At 43.2% G+C, this 20,181-nt stretch overlaps 1 protein-coding gene across 1 annotated transcript in view; it reads right to left on the bottom strand.

Annotated features, from left to right (window-relative positions):
- The window catches only part of msh2 (mutS homolog 2), a 74,680-nt gene that overhangs the window by 45,818 nt on the left and 8,681 nt on the right, over positions 1-20,181 (bottom strand). The window contains exon 6 of the mRNA XM_002935381.5: positions 16,641-16,774. Coding sequence (XP_002935427.2) covers positions 16,641-16,774 — 134 coding nt within the window. The remainder of the gene's footprint in view (positions 1-16,640; positions 16,775-20,181) is intronic.

Genomic DNA, 20,181 nt, shown 5'->3' with positions numbered 1-20,181 from the left:
ACTGATATATGTGTATAATATTTATTCCAGCTTGGTATGGGGCGCCTCCTGGGATCATAGGATTCACAGTGCACACAAACAAGCCAAGGCACACATACAAGCTAGGCCCCATCAGCCAATTAATGGGCAGCGTCTGCCTTTTGCTCCCACACTACTTCCTGTTACAGTTATTATTATTTCCTGTCAGCTGATCTCTGAGGGAGCACACATCCCATCACTAAATGGCGGCTCAAGGGAAAGGATGTAAAAGGACAATATTTACTGATATATATATATTCCAGTTTGGTGAGATTCTTTAATAGGTCACTTAAACTATCGGTTCATAAAGTATTCATTGTGGGGGGTATAGTTTTCCTTTAAAATGATGCAAACTATCTGCTGGTTAAGTATAGAAGCCCTATAATAAGTAGTAGGGTGATTAATTCCCCTTGAATACAAGTGTCAGCTCAAGCTGAAAGCTCAATGCTATCCCTCCAATATGCTATATACAGTTCTGCAAATAATTTGAAACGCAAGTGAAGAGCAGGTGAAATCGTATTTGATTTTAATAGGCCGTTATTGATTTTTAGAGCTTTTCCAGCCAGGTTCTTAAAACAGCATCTGGCCAAATTTCTGTAACATAGTGATGCCATACTGTGTGGCTGTCAGTGCCACTTTAGGCTAGGAGGAGGCTGCGTATGGAGTACATGGCACTGCAGGCTCTTCTGTTTGGGATGGTGATGAATTCCTGCAGCACTTTCCAAACAAATAATATTACATTAAATTACACATTTGTTTTATTTTTCTGAGAAAAGTAGATGCCAGACAACTGCCGGTGCAGAAAGGGTGACACCTAATGGACAAATGTGGAAATGCAGTAGAAAGCTAAAAATAATTTTATAAACAAAGGTCACCAAGCAGTACCATATGGAAATGACATTAAATATGAACATAATTGACGCCCAGCAGCACTGTCAGAGCAGAAGAATAAAAGCTCTGGGAAGGGACTGTGGCTGTGGGATAGTAGGTATAGTAGGGAGAGATGGTGCCTATAATAGCAGTGGGGGGATAATAGCCTCTGGGAAGGGACTGGGGCTGTGGGATAGCAGGTATAGTAGGGAGAGATGGTGCCTATAGTAGCAGTGGGGGATAATAGCCTCTGGGAAGGGACTGGGGCTGTGGGATAGCAGGTATAGTAGGGAGAGATGGTGCCTATAGTAGCAGTGGGGGGATAATAGTCTCTGGAAAGGGACTGGGGCTGTGGGATAGCAGGTATAGTAGGGAGAGATGGTGCCTATAGTAGCAGTGGGGGGATAATAGCCTCTGGGAAGGGACTGTGGCTGTGGGATAGCAGGTATAGTAGGGAGAGATGGTGCCTATAGTAGCAGTTGGATAATAGCCTCTGGGAAGGGACTGGGGCTGTGGGATAGCAGGTATAGTAGGGAGAGATGGTGCCTATAGTAGCAGTGGGGGATAATAGCCTCTGGGAAGGGACTGTGGCTGTGGGATAGCAAGTATAGTAGGGAGAGATGGTGCCTATAGTAGCAGTGGGGGGATAATAGCCTCTGGGAAGGGACTGTGGCTGTGGGATAGCAAGTATAGTAGGGAGAGATGGTGCCTATAGTAGCAGTGGGGGGATAATAGCCTCTGGGAAGGGACTGTGGCTGTGGGATAGCAGGTATAGTAGGGAGAGATGGTGCCTATAGTAGCAGTGGGGGGATAATAGCCTCTGGGAAGGGACTGTGGCTGTGGGATAGCAGGTATAGTAGGGAGAGATGGTGCCTATAGTAGCAGTGGGGGGATAATAGCCTCTGGGAAGGGACTGTGGCTGTGGGATAGCAGGTATAGTAGGGAGAGATGGTGCCTATAGTAGCAGTGGGGGATAATAGCCTCTGGGATAGCAAGTATAGTAGGGAGAGATGGTGCCTATAGTAGCAGTGGGGGATAATAGCCTCTGGGAAGGGACTGTGGCTGTGGGATAGCAAGTATAGTAGGGAGAGATGGTGCCTATAGTAGCAGTGGGGGGATAATAGCCTCTGGGAAGGGACTGTGGCTGTGGGATAGCAGGTATAGTAGGGAGAGATGGTGCCTATAGTAGCAGTGGGGGGATAATAGCCTTTGGGAAGGGACTGGGGCTGTGGGATAGCAGGTATAGTAGGGAGAGATGGTGCCTATAGTATCAGTGGGGGGATAATAGCCTCTGGGAAGGGACTGGGGCTGTGGGATAGTAGGTATAGTAGGGAGAGATGGTGCCTATAGTAGCAGTGGGGAATAATAGCCTCTGGGAAGGGACTGGGGCTGTGGGATAGCAGATATAGTAGGGAGAGATGGTGCCTATAGTAGCAGTGGGGGGATAATAGCCTCTGGGAAGGGACTGGGGCTGTGGGATAGCAGGTATAGTAGGGAGAGATGGTGCCTATAGTAGCAGTGGGGGAATAATAGCCTCTGGGAAGGGACTGGGGCTGTGGGATAGCAGGTATAGTAGGGAGAGATGGTGCCTATAGTAGCAGTGGGGGGATAATAGCCTCTGGGAAGGGACTGGGGCTGTGGGATAGCAGGTATAGTAGGGAGAGATGGTGCCTATAGTAGCAGTGGGATAATAGCCTCTGGGAAGGGACTGGGGCTGTGGGATAGCAGGTATAGTAGGGAGAGATGGTGCCTATAGTAGCAGTGGGATAATAGCCTCTGGGAAGGGACTGTGGGATAGCAGGTATAGTAGGGAGAGATGGTGCCTATAGTAGCAGTGGGGGGATAATAGCCTCTGGGAAGGGACTGGGGCTGTGGGATAGCAGGTATAGTAGGGAGAGATGGTGCCTATAGTAGCAGTGGGGGGATAATAGACTCTGGGAAGGGACTGGGGCTGTGGGATAGCAGGTATAGTAGGGAGAGATGGTGCCTATAGTAGCAGTGGGGGGATAATAGCCTCTGGGAAGGGACTGTGGCTGTGGGATAGCAGGTATAGTAGGGAGAGATGGTGCCTATAGTAGCAGTGGGATAATAGCCTCTGGGAAGGGACTGGGGCTGTGGGATAGCAGGTATAGTAGGGAGAGATGGTGCAAAACTTATCAGTGATACCCAACTTGAGGTTATTTAAGAGTTTTGACACTGATTTCTTTTGGTAAGTACAAATCTACAAAACGATCAGGTTTGCTTGACATTCATTCTAATAGGAATTACCTGCACTTGAGCATTCGGTGTCAGTCACTCAGATATATCACCATTTCCTGACCCAAGAGTGCAATTGTGCTCTTATACAGTTGCCACTGAAATAAATGGGAAGCCAGTGAATTTTGGCACCTATCACGGGCAACATAATGCCTGGAATTGGCCAGTGTGCCCTTTCCCATTAGCGTTGTAAGTTACAGCTCTACAGAAAAAACTAATCTGATCCAACAGGGCCACCTTGTGGGCTTGATTGTATAATTCTTGAAAAAGTAGGATTATTATGTGAAGTAAGCCAGCACGACATGTCTGTGTTAATTCCACTTTATGTAACAGCTCCTATCATGTTGCAGGATTTATGTTTCAATATGGAACAAATGGGAACATTAGTTTCCACATGGTTAGCTGACTTTCATGCATGTCCCTACCAGTGAGCTAAATATGGTTATGCCTCTCTCGATATTAGGGATGAACTGAATCCACGATTTTGGGATTCGGTTGAACCCCAAATCCTTCATGGAAGATTCGGCCGAATACCAAACCCAAATCTGCATATGCAAATTAGGCCACAAAGGGGTTATATAGAGTAGCAAACTATAATTAGTAAAAATAATGGACTGAAATTACTCCACAAGGACCCACAAAAGTAATTTACTCAAAGCTACATTAAAATAGTCAGCATCTCCATCTGTCCTATGCGTTTCGTGCCCTAAAGACACTTAATCATGGGCTGAAACCAAGCAGAACGGAGTCAATGAAAAATCTAAAATCAACTTACAGAAGAATTCACAAGCAAAATCCATCATGTTATTTTCAGGCCAGTAACCAGTAAAGCCAAGTCATTTCCACCCAAAAATATTTGAGCATTCAGCTTAATAACAAGAAGCACAGAGTAGTAGGGAGTGTTTATCTCTTACTAAATAGTAAACACATTTGGGTTTGATTAAAAATCTCAATAAAGGTCACTAATAGAATGAATAAAAACCAGTAAATACTATAAAAGTGACAGTGTTCCTTTAATTAGCAGTTGGGGGTAATGGGTGTTTCAGTTCTAATATTATATAAGTCCCCCCAACTCATTCTGGATATTGACTCTTGGCTGATGTGAAGACTAAAGAGAAGGGCCAGCTCTACAACAACCCACGCAGCTATAAACAATGTTCCAACTCTACCTTTCACTTTCCAAATGTTCACATGTTCCCCCCGACAATCAGACAGTTCATATTATACACGGAGCCAGCACACAGTAAGGGAACAAAAAGACGCGGCTGAATAATACGGTAAGGCTGATGCCAGACGTGGTGTTGGGCTGATATTTTCGGCAAGCGGAAAAACGCTTGGCGAAAATTCAGCCCTACGCCTGCTACTTGTGCCTGCACCCGAATGAATGAGATACGTTCGGGTGCAGGCACATGTAGCAGATATACGCATGAAAACGCGAGAGAATGCAAAGTCTTGTGTTTTCATGCGTATATCGGCTACATGTGCCTGCACCCAAGCGTATCCCATTCATTCGGGTGCAGGCACAAGTAGCAGGCGTAGGGCTGAATTTTCGCCAAGCGTTTTTCCGCTTGCCGAAAATATCAGCCCTACGCCACGTATGGCATCAGCCTAACAGGTGCAATGTGTCCCCACGGTGATACAAGCCATAGCCTGGCAAATATTAATTCCAGATGGGACTCATCATCTTTGGGAAATAAACAATAAAGACACTAAACGGTCACAGTGAGGGGGGCTGGGCCCTCTAAAGTTAGCCATACAGGGGTCTGCGTATGGAGCCCTCCCAACAGACTTCCCAATCAGCATCTGTAAATAAATCAGCCAGAGTCAATGGGACAGGTCTGAAAATCCCATTAGGCCCCCTTGGAAACAATGATTGTAGAACACCAATTTCCAAAATCTCTTGTAACAGTGAGGGGAATCAAATGATTTGTGGGATTCAAAATAGGACACATACAATGACTAGTGATAGATTTGGGGCATATCGGTCATTTAATTTCTTTTCCTACTATAGTTGGTTTCACAGCTTGGGGCAGTAAACTGAAACCTCCCCATCATTCCAGCTTATTTAGTTTCCTCTGATATTTCTGAGAATTGCCCTAAAGGGGACAGTCCCCCATTGGAAGAACCAGTTATAGCAGAGCAGAAGGTTTCAGGCTTCAAAAAATCAACAGGTAAATCGCTTTTATAACATGTATTACTTGCTATTTAGCCAGGGGTTGGAAGGAAGACTCGCTTCTGGCATTTAACCAACTTAGCAGTGTAGCCCAAACACGTATGATATTCTATGGAAGCGGATACACAGGCTTGTGAATCTAGCTACCAGTCCCTTGCCTTATTATAGACTGGCCAACTGAGGCTACAGTAGCCAATCACAATGAACCTAAATGGAATAAGCAATGTCTTGAGTGTTTACTCACTACTGCCCCCACAACACATGTATGTGTATGCGTGTATACATGTGTACGTAATATCCATATATACATAAGAACACACTGTTTATAACCTAAAGAGACATGCATGGGAAGTAGATACACAGGTATGCTAGATATGTAGGAATAATGAAGGGGAGGAGAGATGAAGCAGATGGGTTAAGAGACAGTCAAGGAAATGAAAGTGAATGGGAATGGAGACAGGGAAGGGGTAAAGGTGAGGGGAGCAGAGAGATGGTAAAGAGAGGAAAGAGAATGGGGGTAGGGACATAACTATGGAGATCAGGAGCTAACTGCCATCTACAGACATGGGGGCCCCCCAGTCATCCACCAACACCACTCTCCACCCCTTCAACATCAACATCACCTCCCCCCCCCACTGATGTGCAGGTCAACAACACAACATCAAAAGCAGGTCACGGGTGGGTGTGGGTCAAGCCCTTCTGCCTCCATCCCCACCTGCGTCCTAACTGAGCCTCACTTCTGGGTCTGGTGGAGTCTATAGGCATGTGCCTGCCCTGCCTCACCCCTTAGTGATGTCATAGGCCGGGCGGGTTCGGGTCTATAAAATAGACACAAAGCCACGGGTCGGTACGGGTGCAGGTCGACATTTTGTCGACCCCTTCAACACCCACACCACAAGCACTAAAGGGAAGACGGAATGGTCCCTAAGTGACTGAGGTGTTCTGTCACTATAGTTACTCCAGTCAATGGAAGAAGAAGTAAGACTTCTCCCTTTAAAAAATTCCAAAAATCCCTAAAATTCAATAGAGAGTAGAGAAATTTCACTCATTGGGGCCATTGCAAGCTAATGCAGAGATTTCCAATGATCCCTAAGCGTACCTTCTCAACAGCAGTCCATAGCACACTGAGCATCATTCATCCACAATGGTGATCTCCAGTGGGAAGCCTGGATTTATAACTTGTATCGGGCTTATGAATCCGGATGTCCTGCTAGAGTACGGCGAGTATAACAAATATAGCATTTCTAGCCAAAGTCTATTTTAGACTTTAGTTCTACTTTAATTCTAAGTGCTAAACACCCGCAGCATACATGTAAACTTTAATAGCCCAGCAAATAAAACTAGATCATACAACTAGGTGGCGCTGTTCATTTACATTTAAAAGCTTTGCACTGCACATTCTCAAAGTATTAAAAAAAAAAGAAAAGAAAAAAGAAACTTTCAGTTTGGGATGCTAATTACATCTCACTAAGCCTAGTCTCTGTCTAAACTGATACATTAGTTTCTGACATTTCTCAGCAGCAGCCTCTTATGAGCAGGTTCTTTCTGCAAGGACCCCTGAGGTGGCACTGAGCACACCATAAAAAAAACTTATTGGTAGGCACTCAGTGCAAAGGATATTGACTGGAAATATCCAAAACTAACCAAATACAATAATAAATAGTTGTAACTATACAAAAACTGTGGCCCTAACAACAGTCTCTAGTGGCCAAAAAACGTTGGGAAATGTCTCTCTTTTTTAATGACAAATTTATAGTGCCCTGCACCTTTCCTGTGCCCCTTTGTTGTGACTGTTTTGTTAGCAGGAGTTCATTATGCAGTGGAATTATGAGCGCACAGGTAATCTAATAAAACCAAACATGGAGTCGTTTCAATGCCCACTTATTAGATTGTTCGCGATTAAAATAGGCAAAAAGTATGTTCAGCAGAAGGGTTTACATTTCCTTTAAGGCACTGGTTATCGAGAAATATCATTAGATCCTAAGGAGTAAGAATACTAAGGGCTAAGGTAGCAGCTAATTATCATGTGCACACAGTTCATATCTAACAATAAACACCTTTATATAGTCTTCTCATGAGAGCGGTTTGGCTGTTATAAGATTAGATAGGTTTATCTTTGTTAACAAATAAATCACACGTCCGTACGTTCAGAATCAACTGATTCAGGTCTAGCAAGCACAAGAGAAAATGTCAGTTGTGGAAATTACGCCATAACCTTTCATGTTCCCTGTCTTTCCCATTTTTAGGGCTCTGGCACATGGTGAGATTAGTCGCCCGCGGCAAAACGCCCTGTTCGCGGGCGACTAATCTCCCCGAGTTGTCTACCCTGCCATCCCACCGGCGCACATGTAAGTCGCCGGCGGGATGGCAGACGCGGCGGCGCGATTCCGCGCAAATCGCCGAAAAAGACTCGCGAGCCTGAGGCGTGAACACTGCACACACAGGCAGGGCACACACAGGCAGGGTAGGGCAGGCAGGGTAGGGCACACACAGGCCAAGTATGGCACAAATCAGCCAAGAATGGTACACGCAGGCAGGGTAGGGAAGGCAGAGTATGGCACACACAGGCAGGGTAGGGAAGGCAGAGTATGGCACACACAGGCAGGGTAGGGAAGGCAGAGTATGGCACACACAGGCAGGGTAGGGAACGTAGAGTATGACACACACAGGCAGGGTAGGGAAGGCAGAGTATGGCACACACAGGCAGGGTAGGGCAGGGCAGGGTAGAGCAAGGTAGGGCAGGCCCCCCGCTCCCCTGCATGGTTAACACCTCAGATTCAGGATGTAAAACCTCTGTATTGTTTACAAAATGTAATCCCCTGTGTTGTTCACACCTTTTAATCTCTGCACTGTTCATATCCTGCAGTGTTCACACCTCAGGCTCAGGCTGTAATCACCCACATTGTTCCACTGTTCACACCTCAGACAGACTGTAGGAGCAGTAGAAACCCACAAATAATCCCTGCACACTACAAAAAGAACATATACTGAGGTGGTACTGCAATTAAAAAGTTTTTAAATTAATAGTTTTTGTGCATTCTGTAGGAGCAGTGCCACCATTGTGTCACTGTATGCTGCCTGTGTGTGCCATACACACAGGCTGTAAAAGGGCAGGCAGAGTATGGTACACACAGGCAGCATAGGACAGGCAGAGTATGGAACACACAGGCAGGGTAGGGCAGGCAGAATATGGCACACACAGGCAGGGTAGGGCAGGCAGAGTATGGCACACACAGGCAGCGTAGGGCAGGCAGAGTTTGGCACACACAGGCAGGGTAGGGCAGGCAGAGGATGGCACACACAGGCAGAGGATGGCACACACAGGCAGGGTAGGGCAGGCAGAGGATGGCACACACAGGCCAAGTATGGCACAAACCAGCCAAGAATGGCACACACTGTCAAAGTATGGCACACGCAGGCAGGGTAGGGAAGGCAGAGTATGGCACACACAGGCAGGGTAGGGAAGGCAGAGTATGGCACACACAGGCAGGGTAGGGAAGTCAGAGTATGGAACACACAGGCAGGGTAGGGCAGGCAGAGTATGGCACACACAGGCAGGGTAGGGCAGGCAGAGTATGGCACACACAGGCAGGGCAGGGCAGGCAGAGGATGGCACACACAGGCAGGGTAGGGCAGGCAGAGGATGGCACACACAGGCAGGGTAGGGCAGGCAGAGGATGGCACACACAGGCCGGGTAGGGCAGGCAGAGGATGGCACACACAGGCCAAGTATGGCATAAATCAGCCAAGAATGGCACACACAGTCAAAGTATGGTACACGCAGGCAGGGTAGGGAAGGCAGAGTATGGCACACACAGGCAGGGTAGGGAACGTAGAGTATGGCACACACAGGCAGGGTAGGGAAGGCAGAGTATGGCACACACAGGCAGGGTAGGGCAGGCAGAGTATGGCACACACAGGCAGGGTAGGGAAGGCAGAGTATGGAAGGTTTTTGCTGTACTACAACCATTAATATGGGTATGGTCATGTGATAACATGGGTGTGGTTTCAAGTTTTGAAAAAGGGGAGTGGTCAAAACTGTCTTCCATTATCGGCCCTCCACCACGTAGTTCGGAAAAATTCTGGCCCTCGGTACCACAGAAGTTAGACAGCACTGTATTAGATGATTTATAAATATCAGATTCATATGGACAAATTCCACCATAACTAAAAAATACCAGAGTGCAAGCTCCATTAACCCGCACCTCCAGTGAAGGAAACAATTTAAGGATAACAGGTGCCCTTTAAGAGATGAAATTCTGGTTATTAAACCAGAAACTTGCCTTTTGCAGTGCAGTGTATTTGTGCTCTCTGCACTAGCGATGCAGCCCCCCCAGGCGCCCTCTGAATCTGGAAAGGTAAGCACAAGAGAGTGAGGGAAACGGCATCACGAAAAACCGCCACAGGGCAGAATACAGAGCAGAATCACGTTTGCGAGGGAAGAATCCAGCCCTGCACAAAGGGACTCACCCAACACTAGTGAGTCTTTCAGCCCTTTCATTAGTACAAATGGGCCAGTGTCAGATTACATATAGAACTACTAACATACTTCAGCTTGTCTGAACGAAAAGGAACAAAAATGTATATGCACGCCTATAATCAATATACATGTGAAAATAATGGATAAATAAAAGCAAAATTTCCATTGCTGTGAGGTGACAGGAGTTGCTTGGAGCAAGGTTTCATATACAGAGAAATGAAACAATAAGATGAATGCGCTGATTTACCAGCGTAAGGGCTAATGTAATAAATATTTGCCCACATATAGTGACCCATAGCAACCAATCATTACTTAATGATATCATTACTTAAATGATAAGGTGGACTGGCCACGTGCAGTTACTGCCCTATGAACAAGGGAACACTACTGAAATCTGGAAACCTAGCCGATGCCAAAACAATTGAAATCCATGGTACGTAGCTGTCTGCCTCGATTGTTCAACATGGCCACCTTTAGCTATAATGGTAACATGGCGACGGTGCCATTGCTACAGTGCCGGGATCTTTTATTATTTTATGTTTTATTTATAAGTAATGCCAAAAAAATTAATGTGTATCAAAGTGCAGGTATTGGACCCCTTATCCAGCAACCCATTATCCAGAAAGTTCATAATTACGGAAAGACCATCTCTCCCACAGACTCAACTGTAATCAAATAATTCACCTTTTTAAAAATGGTTTCCTTTTTCTCTGTAATAATAAAACAGTACCTTGTACTTGATCCCAACTAAGATATAATTACCCCTTATTGGGGGCAGAACAGCCCTTTTGGGTTTATTTAATGGTTAAATGATTCCCTTTTCTCTATAATAATAAAACAGTACCTGTACTTGATCCCAACTAAGATATAATTAATCCTTATTGGAGCCAAAACTATACTACTGGGTTTAATTACCGTCTAAATAATTTTTTTAATAGACTTAAGGTAGGAGATCCAAGTTACCGAGAGATCTCTTATCAGGAAAACCCCAGGTCCCGAGCATTCTGGATAACAGGTCCCATACCTGTAATAACAATATTATATACTATTGCACTGCACTGGTAAACGTTTGCTTCAGAAAGACTACTATAGTTTATATAAACAAAGCTGCTGTGTTGCCATGGGTGCAGCCATTCAAGCTGGAAAAAAAGGAGAAAGGCTCAGGTTACATAGCAGATAAGCTCTGCAAAACACCATTCTTTTTTTCCAGCTCTTCTGGACAGGAAGTGCTGAAGAGAAACTGGCTTTATATTTTTGTTTACTGCCAGAAAGAACAGAAACCAATTATATGTTTAATTAAAAAAAAAATAAGCAAAAAGTATGTTCAGCATAAAAGAATGTATACTGTCCCTTTAAAAACAAAAAAAAAGGAAGATCAGTGATCGTCAATGGGTTAATCATTTATTATCTTTATCACTGTAGTAGTGCTTCTATTAGAAAGCTATGCTAATACATATGCACCGTACGGTGTAACAGTATTTAGATAGGCAGCTGGCAGAAGTGGGGTTTTTTGTTTTTTTTTAAAAATAAAACGATACAACCCTCTGATTGGCCAAAGGTTTGTAGTTCAGCCGTACAAGCACAATGAAACTGCCTCGCCCACGTTGTTAAATGGAAAATTGTGAAACCAGAAACCTGTTGGAACTGGTCTCCAATATGACACTTTGAAACTTGCTCGAGGTAATGCTGAATAAACGATGCACACAAAGGCTATGACAAAAGCAAAGCTGCTCTCACTATGATAGGCCAGTGCTTACCGGCAGCGCTCGGAACTGCTACAAACCCCAAACTCATCATACAAGGATCGATACTGGACGTTTTGCCACTTTTTGTACCCCGGACTTAAGGCCTAAATTCCTAACATTTCCCTTCCTTGGTAATGTTCACGGGTACAATACAGAACATTGTACAAAACTTACTTTTGGGTTAGTTTTCCTTTAAGGATTAACACATACATAACTACAGTGGCATCTAGTAGGGCTGTGAAAGACGAGGGGAGATTAGTTGCCGGGCGACTAATCTTCCCCAAATGCCATCCCACCGGCTAGAATGTAAATCGCCGTTGTGATGGCATACGTGGCGCCGAAATTGCCGAAGTTTCCTCTCAAGGTAACTTTGTCGATTTCCGCAAATCACCGCGTTGCGTATGCCATGCCACCGGCGATTTACATTCTCACTGGTGGGATGGCATTTCGGGGAGATTAGTCGCCCGCGACAAGGGAGATTTGTTGCACGGTGACTAATCTCCCCGTCTGACACAGCCCTTAATCATTCACCTTTTACATTCTCAACGCAACTTTCGTCTCTCCCTTCAGCAGTCAGAGGATGCTGCGAGCTGTAGTTCAACTGAATCCTGCAAGCTGCATATTGCTTGTTTGACTTCATGTGCATAGAATTAAGGTGCCCATACACAGGCAGATATAAGCTGCTGATTTGAGTCCTTTAGATCAATTCGGCAGTTTATCTCCCTGTGTATGGGCCCCCTCCCCCAATGGCCCTACTCAACCGATATCTGGGCAAAAATCAGCCAGGTGTCTATCAGGCAGGTTTGACTTTTTTGGTCGGATTGGGGACCACAATGCCTTATTGGTGCGGTCCTCACGCTGACCGATTATATCTTCATCAAATTAGTCCAATATCGCCCACTTTAGGTGGAAAAGATCTATTAGTTTGCCAACCTTGTGAAACAAGCGGATCTCAATGTGTATGGCCACCTTTAATTTAATTTATGCCATACTTCCACGCCTTAGTAAACTTTTAGAAACAGATTTCCACTCTCCTCTAGTACAAATAGGTGATGTTTCCCATAGCAACCAATCAAATCTTTGCTTTTGTTTTCTAGCTTGTAGATGACTGTTCAAATCTAATTGCTAATTTGTTGCTATGGGCAACATCACCGGTGATGTTTGTCAGCTTTAATGCCAAATCTTTACTTGGGAAAAAACATGGTTCCAGGCACTTACTGCCAGCTCACATTATAGGTGATTAGTCTCTTGGACAAGTCACAGACTAAGCACTGCCCCCATCCCTGCCTTTTCTGACTTAATGGAGCCCTGAGGAAACAGGAAGTGGAGGGCCCCATGTTTATAGATGGAAAAACGAGCATGGTGACATTTTTGAGAGGCAGGATTAATAGCTACAGGACTTACAGAGAAAACCCTGTGCTGAGTGAAGGGCATGGGACAAGGAAAAAAAGGAAAGGACTTTCAAGTTTTGTCCAGCAAAACCAACCAGTTCCGCACCAAAACTTGTCAGTACTGCTGACCTTGATCACTGCCTGCGGCTACTAAATGTGACCACCGTTAATCTAAAACCAAGCTGATTCTTATGCCAAAGCTACCAAATGCTATAATATGGTGACTCAAAGTAAGAACAGAAGGGCAGATTCCTGTGCATAAACAGATGGCTAAATTGTACCATTGCAGCAACGGCCAATGGTTTCCCCAAGCAGGGAGTCAGTGTCAGAAAGCAATTACCAAAGCAACCAATCAGACTGCACAAAAAATGTAAAATATGATGTTTGTTGTATGGCCTGCCTGAATGAGTGCTGCCTGGAAATCTGGCCATTAAAGGTGCCCATACACGTGAAGATTCACTCGCTTGGCGAGGTCGCCAAGCGAGCGGACCTTTTCACGATATCCCCACCTACGGGTGGGTGATATCGGGGAAAATGTAGGCTAATTTGATCGTTTGGGGCGGCAATCGGTTTGGGGACCACATCAACGAGCCGATGCGGTCCCTGATCCGACTTAATCTTTTAACCTGCCCAATCGATATCTGCCCAATTTCAGGCCAGATATCGGTTGGGCATGTCCCTTGTTCCTGCCCCTACACGGGCAAATAAGCTGCCAAATCGGTCCAAGGGACCGATATCGGCAGCTACAATCGGCCCTTGTATGGCCACCTTTAGAGACCATAACGTGCCTGAGGTAAGCCTGACTTATGGCAAGTGATATGTGCCAATTTTATACCAGTATCAAGTCCTGTTGTTTGACACTGAGTGCTGTCTACACTAATGTGTAATGGGGACACCTAGAAGTTAGTGGGCTCCAGAAAACCTTTTTAGGCATCTTTTTATAAACACTGTCTGTGTATCAGGACAGCCACACCCTATATTTTAGGGACCTCCACGCGTGGCATGAATACTAATATGGCTCCTGAAAGAGAAACATTATGGCCTCGGCTTGTTTTTACTACAGCTTATGCTAGTCATTTAGCCTCAATACTTAGGATTAAGAGAAAAAATGCAATGTTGAGGACATATTTGAATGTGAAAGCAGACAAATGCCAAACCCCTGTTACAAATTAAATAAGATTTACTGCAATAAAGTTGTAACTTCCCTAGACTTTGCCCCCTTTGTGTTAGAGCTGCAAGGATAGAAGGGTTAGGTACCCGACACTGCTCTAGTGCACAACACGCATTAAAACAAATGAGGTATTGACCATAGTTAAGACAAATGTAATGGAAGAATAAAATAATGATCTTGCTAATTTATCTCTAAACTTTGTGCTGCATCATTCCTAGATTATCCATAATCCCCTCATAAAAAGACAAAAACCCGAGGAAGGGTGGAATAGGCTATAAACATAAGACATGTGCATTAAAGTAGTATAAAGCAGGGTCATTTGGAGAGCTAAGGAAGTGAGAGGCGTGGGGTTATATGATTGTAGGGGACAGTAAATAAAGACCCAGTTCATGTGTGGGGGAATACCAGTGGCTGATAATGAGGCAGTAGTAATGACAAAAGCCTGTAGGTAATTGAGGTGTTGAATTGGAAAAATACCTGAGAGCGAGACTGGGAGTAATTGTGAGCAGTTTCGGAGGGGGGGAACAAAAGTAAATTTAGGCATGGGTGCAGTGGAAGAATAGCCAACACATATATTCATGTTCATGCTTATCAGCCAGAAGAAAGGCAAAGTTTAGCAGGACAAAAGCATTGTGTCTAGGAAAAGGTGTGAATCTCCAAAGCTTCCACTTTTTAATCTACTCACTGAGAAAATAAAAGGAATCAATTAATCTGCATTTTCCTGCTTTTTATGGCAGGTTATAACCTCACAAGCTAAATTCACTGTGGCTACTAATGGAATCTGGGGTAGGAGAAACTGAGATTTGGTACTTTAGTGAAACTGTTTTCACTGGGATGGCTGAGATACTGCCCCATTCAGCACAGGAGAATTTCTGTTTGGGCACTAAAATTGATCGGTTTAAAAGATAGTCTAAAATCTGACATGTATGGCCAGCTTCAGTCTTCCTCTGACAAACGTTCAGATATGTATAGATTAGATTGTATATTTAAATGCAATGATCTAAAACTAACATTCAAAATGAAATTGTAGGAGAAATCGGAAGATGTTCTGAACATGAAAAAGTTGGCAGACACCAATAGTATTAAAGTGACTTCTTGGAAATGCATTGTAGGTCACCCAAGGATATCAGATCCACAATACATTCATAGATCTTATCGTCATCAGCCCAAAATTTTCTAACCTGTCTGATCGACTTAACGACCGATTGCCATGGTATGAAAATTATAGGGACGATAATTTGGAGCCAACACACGGTCTGAAAATCATACGATTATATTGGTGCATGTATGACCAGCTTAAAGGCTAAACTCCATGGGAGATTTTGGTCAGATTTAGTGGTCAAGATTTTAAATGATCTTGTCATGCAACACCCGCAACTCAACAGCACAAGATTGTGTAGGATCCTACAAAATTAGATCCCCATAGGCTGTAATGTTAAGTCGGATCAGATAAGGTTGAATGGAGTATTTTGTTCCTGCATCTACATCTGACAATGTATTTCAATACGAAAAGAAAGACACCATAAGATTTTACCTTGTCGAATAAATATGCAGAATTCTCTCAGACAGGCATGTCGTGTTGGATAGCAATCCTTTTATGTAGTTTACACATCAGATTTTTGTATCAGACCTATCATATTTTATTCCATGAAACTACATCCAACTTGTAGCATGGGTTCTGTCGAGCCGTTAAGAAGTGAGTCCTTGGATCTTTTTAGTCAGAGCCCCCCACTAAGGTCTAAAATGTGGCCAGGGCCCCAATCCATTACAAGGTATCAGATATATATTAACTTTAAAACGTTAATCATATTTCCATAAATATCCAGGGCAAAAAAGTGTTAAACCCTAATCTTAACATGGGTGAAGGTTAAATTAGGCTTACAGGAATAAGTATGTGACAAAAATGCATTTACCCTTAATTTCGTATAAAAGTGCCTTCATTATGTACCCCACTAAACTACTCAGGGCCCCCCTAAGGGGCCAGCCATATAGTTTGGGAACCACTGGTCTAATAAAATTGGCTGTAGAGGGTCTCCTAAGTGCACCAACTGCCAGCCAGTAAGACCAAAATTGGCCAAGATGTACAGCCATATTGGTTCCTAGAGACCAGTGATCCCCAACCAGTGGCTCATGAGCTACATGTTGCTCACCAAGCCCTTGGATGTTGCTCCCAGTGGTCCCAAACCAGGGAGTTATTTTTGAATTCCTGACTTGGTGGCAAGTTTTGGTTGAATAAAAACAAGATTTCCTACCAAATAAAGCCCCCTGTAAGCCAATAGTGTGCATAGAGGCTACCTAATAGCCAATCTTAGCCCTTATTTGGCACCTCCATGAACTTTTATGATGCTTGTGTTGCTCTCCAAGTCTTTTTATATTTCACTGTGGCTCACAAGTAAGAAGGGTTGGGGACCCCTGACATAGACCATAGGCTGTGAGTCATGCCACAAAGCCAATCCATCACACTGCATTCCCAAGCCACAAACCATAACATCCCAAGATTTATATTAATTTTTAAATGTGGTATAGTCATATTTACCTTTCTTCAATTCTGTTCTTGTCCATAAGAGGCTGTTTAATCCACTGATTGACCAGTCTTTGCCCTTGAGGAGTTTTGCACTTATTTAAAAGCCCTGCCAATGACTGTGTGCCACTGGTATCTTCAGCAGATCCCTTAAACAGAAGTTGAGTAGGTTACCTATTGCTTTAAGCAGTCACAGCATTTAGGCAGATTATGTCACAAAGTAAACAGGATTAAACTTTGAATGAACGGCTTGGGAAAAAAACATCACTGTAAAAGAGAATTTTAAAATGCAGGGTTACGCTGGTCAAAAACAAGAATATCTCTATGTCTGGCCATGTTGCTGTAGGATTTGACTCTCACTGACCACCAAAATAGGTCAAAATACAGAGGATCCTATAGTATGTTCACCAGGCAATACTGCCTACCCTACCAGATTTCAATATCCAGAACCTCATATCAGATACTGATCACTGAGGGGGACCTTTTTTTATCTTTGAACACACCCACAGTAATGTGCAACAGTATCTAAAGCCAGCAGGTACAGCACACTGCAATATCTGCAGCAGGGATAGGTTACTATGCTGCTGATGTCCTAGGGAACCTACACAAAATTAAATAAAGTAACACTGTTTGCTGGTTTTATTGCACAGGTATTGGATCAGTCTGGAAACTTGTTATCCAAAAAGTTCCATACAGGTATGGGACCTGTTATTCAGAATGCTCAAGACCTGGGGTATTCCGGAAAAGGGATCTTTCTGTAATTTGGATATCAATTCCTTAAGTGTACAGGTATGGGATCCCTTATCCAGAAAGCTCCGAATTGCGGAAAGCCTGTCTCCATTTTAATGAAATAATTCAAAATTTCAAAACATATTCCCTTTTTATCTGTAATAATAAAATAGTACATTGTAATTGATCCCAACTAAGATATAATTACCCCTTATTGGGGCAGAACAGCCCTATTGGGTTTATTTCATGGTTAAATGATTCCCTTTTCTCTGTAATAATAAAACAGTACCTGTACTTGATCCCAACTAAGATATAATTACCCCTTATTGGGGGCAGAACAGCCCTATTGGGTTTATTTCATGGTTAAAGGATTCCCTTTTCTCTGTAATAATAAAACAGTACCTGTACTTGATCCCAACTAAGATATAATTACCCCTTATTGGGGGCAGAACAGCCCTATTGGGTTTATTTCATGGTTAAAGGATTCCCTTTTCTCTGTAATAATAAAACAGTACCTGTACTTGATCCCAACTAAGATATAATTAATCCTTATTGGGGGCAGAACAGCCCTATTGGGTTTATTTAATGGTTAAATGATTCCCTTTTCTCTGTAATAATAAAACAGTACATTGTAATTGATCACAACTAATTAAATAATTTATTCTTATTGAAGGCAAAACAATCCTATTGGGTTTATTTAATGTTTAAAATGATTTTTTTAGTACAGGTATAGGACCCATTACCCAGAATGCTCTGGACCAAGGGTTTTCCGGATAAGGGGTCTTTCCATAATTTGGATCTCCATACCTTAAGTCTACTAAAAAAAATCAAACCACTAATCAAACCCAATATGAGTGTTCTGCCCCCAATAAGGATTAACTATATCTTAGTTGGGATCAAGTACAAGGTACTGGTTTATTATCACAGAGAAAAAAAAAATCAAGTTTAAAAATCTGAATTATTTGATTAAAATGGAGTCTATGGGTGACAGGCTTTCCGCAATTCGGAGCTTTCTGGATAATGGGTTTCCGGATAAGGGAAACCATACCTGTACACTTAAGGAATGGATATCCAAATTACAGAAAGATCCCTTATCCGGAATACCCCAGGTCTTGAGCATTCTGAATAACAGGTCCCATACCTGTATTGTAAACAAGCAATGTACAGGCTGATGGTTATGTAGGTCTCGAAACTCTAAGGTGACTTTTACCATAAACTATTCTTACATTTTCAGAGCTCTATTCCAACTATTCAAAATATTCATAGTATTCTCTGAACAAACAAGACTTGATTTTGGGCAACACGCCCTTTTATTTGTCTTTAAAATGCTGCATTCCTAGTTGTGCAAAAGTTTAAAACATACCAATTGTTTCTGTACAGTCATGGTAGTGATTTTGCTCATCTTTATTATTTACTGTAGGTGCTGAACAAACATGTGGTCTAGCGCCTTTTTTCATTGAAAACTACACTTGAAATGGTTTGTTTTAGTCAGTCAAAATGTGAAGCAGCAATGAGCAGGTAATATTTCCCATTCTCCGACATCAGTAAGACATGTATATGAATCAATATAAATCAATATGAAACAAAAACAGCAGCCCCAATGTTAAAGGAACAGTAACACCAAAAAATTAAAGTGTATAAAACTAACTAAAATATAATGTGCTGCTGCCCTGCACTGGTAAAAGTTTTCTGTTTACTTCAGAAAGTCTACAATAATTTATATAAATAAGCTGCTGTGTTGCCATGGGGGCAGCCATTCAAAGGAGAAAAGGCACAGGCACATAGCAGATAACAGATAAAACACTATTGTATTCTACAGAACTTATCTGTTATCTGCTATGTAACCTGTGCCTTTTCTCCTTTTTTCCAGCTTGAATGGCTGTCCCCATGGCTACACAGCAGCTTATTATATAAATTATAGTAGTGTTACTGTAGCAAACATACCAATTTTACCAGTGCAGGGCAACAGTGCATTATATTTTTATTACTTTAAAGCTCTTTTATTTTTGGGTGTTACTGTTCCTTTAAAAGTGTACCAACAAGCACAGGCATTATGCAGTGAAGTCTTTGGAGTCTCTGAGCAGACTGGGGACCATTAAAATCCTTTGGAGGGCCACACAGCCCCTGGGGCCTCCAGTTGGACAGCCCTGAGTCAGAAGATGGCCAATTCCTTGCTTATAACCCTTGCTGAGGGTGAGCAGGGGAGAAGACACCCCCCATAAACCAATTGCTGGCATTAGTTACTCCATGAGCCTGGCTGTACCACAAAGTAAGGCAGTGTCATGAACACTTCATACTGTACAGCTTTGGCTCAGCTCAGCCACTTTTACCTGTAGAGCCACCACGAGAAATAATGAGACCTGTTAATTTACAGGGCACTCACTGCCCAGGAACCTAGGCTATGAATATTAATCCACTGCCTGCCAGGGCTCCCTTGATGTGGGCACTGCCATCTACCGTACCACAACTAAAAAATAAAATGTAACTATAGTTGAGTGAGATACCAGGAAAAGATGGAGGTACTCAGCACAAATTACTCTGAGCCAAGAAGAGAGCAACTAAAATAATAAGGGGTGCCTAACAACTTGCCACCCTAACACTTTAATTGGCTACATTAGTGATAGAAATATATAAAATCCCCCAATGCACTACCTGAAGTGAAGCTAAATCAAAATAATCTGTAGTACAGAACTAAGGACTCAACAAATGACATTTCTTAGGTTTCCTAGTAACATGTTTGTTTTTTTCCTTTAAAAATAAAATGAAAACCAATACCGGTGCATCAGTACTGATAATTCTCCTTAATAGACTGAATAGAAAGGCATGC

The sequence above is a fragment of the Xenopus tropicalis genome, chromosome 5, assembly GCF_000004195.4.
Source record: "Xenopus tropicalis strain Nigerian chromosome 5, UCB_Xtro_10.0, whole genome shotgun sequence".
NCBI lineage: Eukaryota > Metazoa > Chordata > Amphibia > Anura > Pipidae > Xenopus > Xenopus tropicalis.
This window is presented reverse-complemented; position numbering and strand designations above follow the sequence as displayed.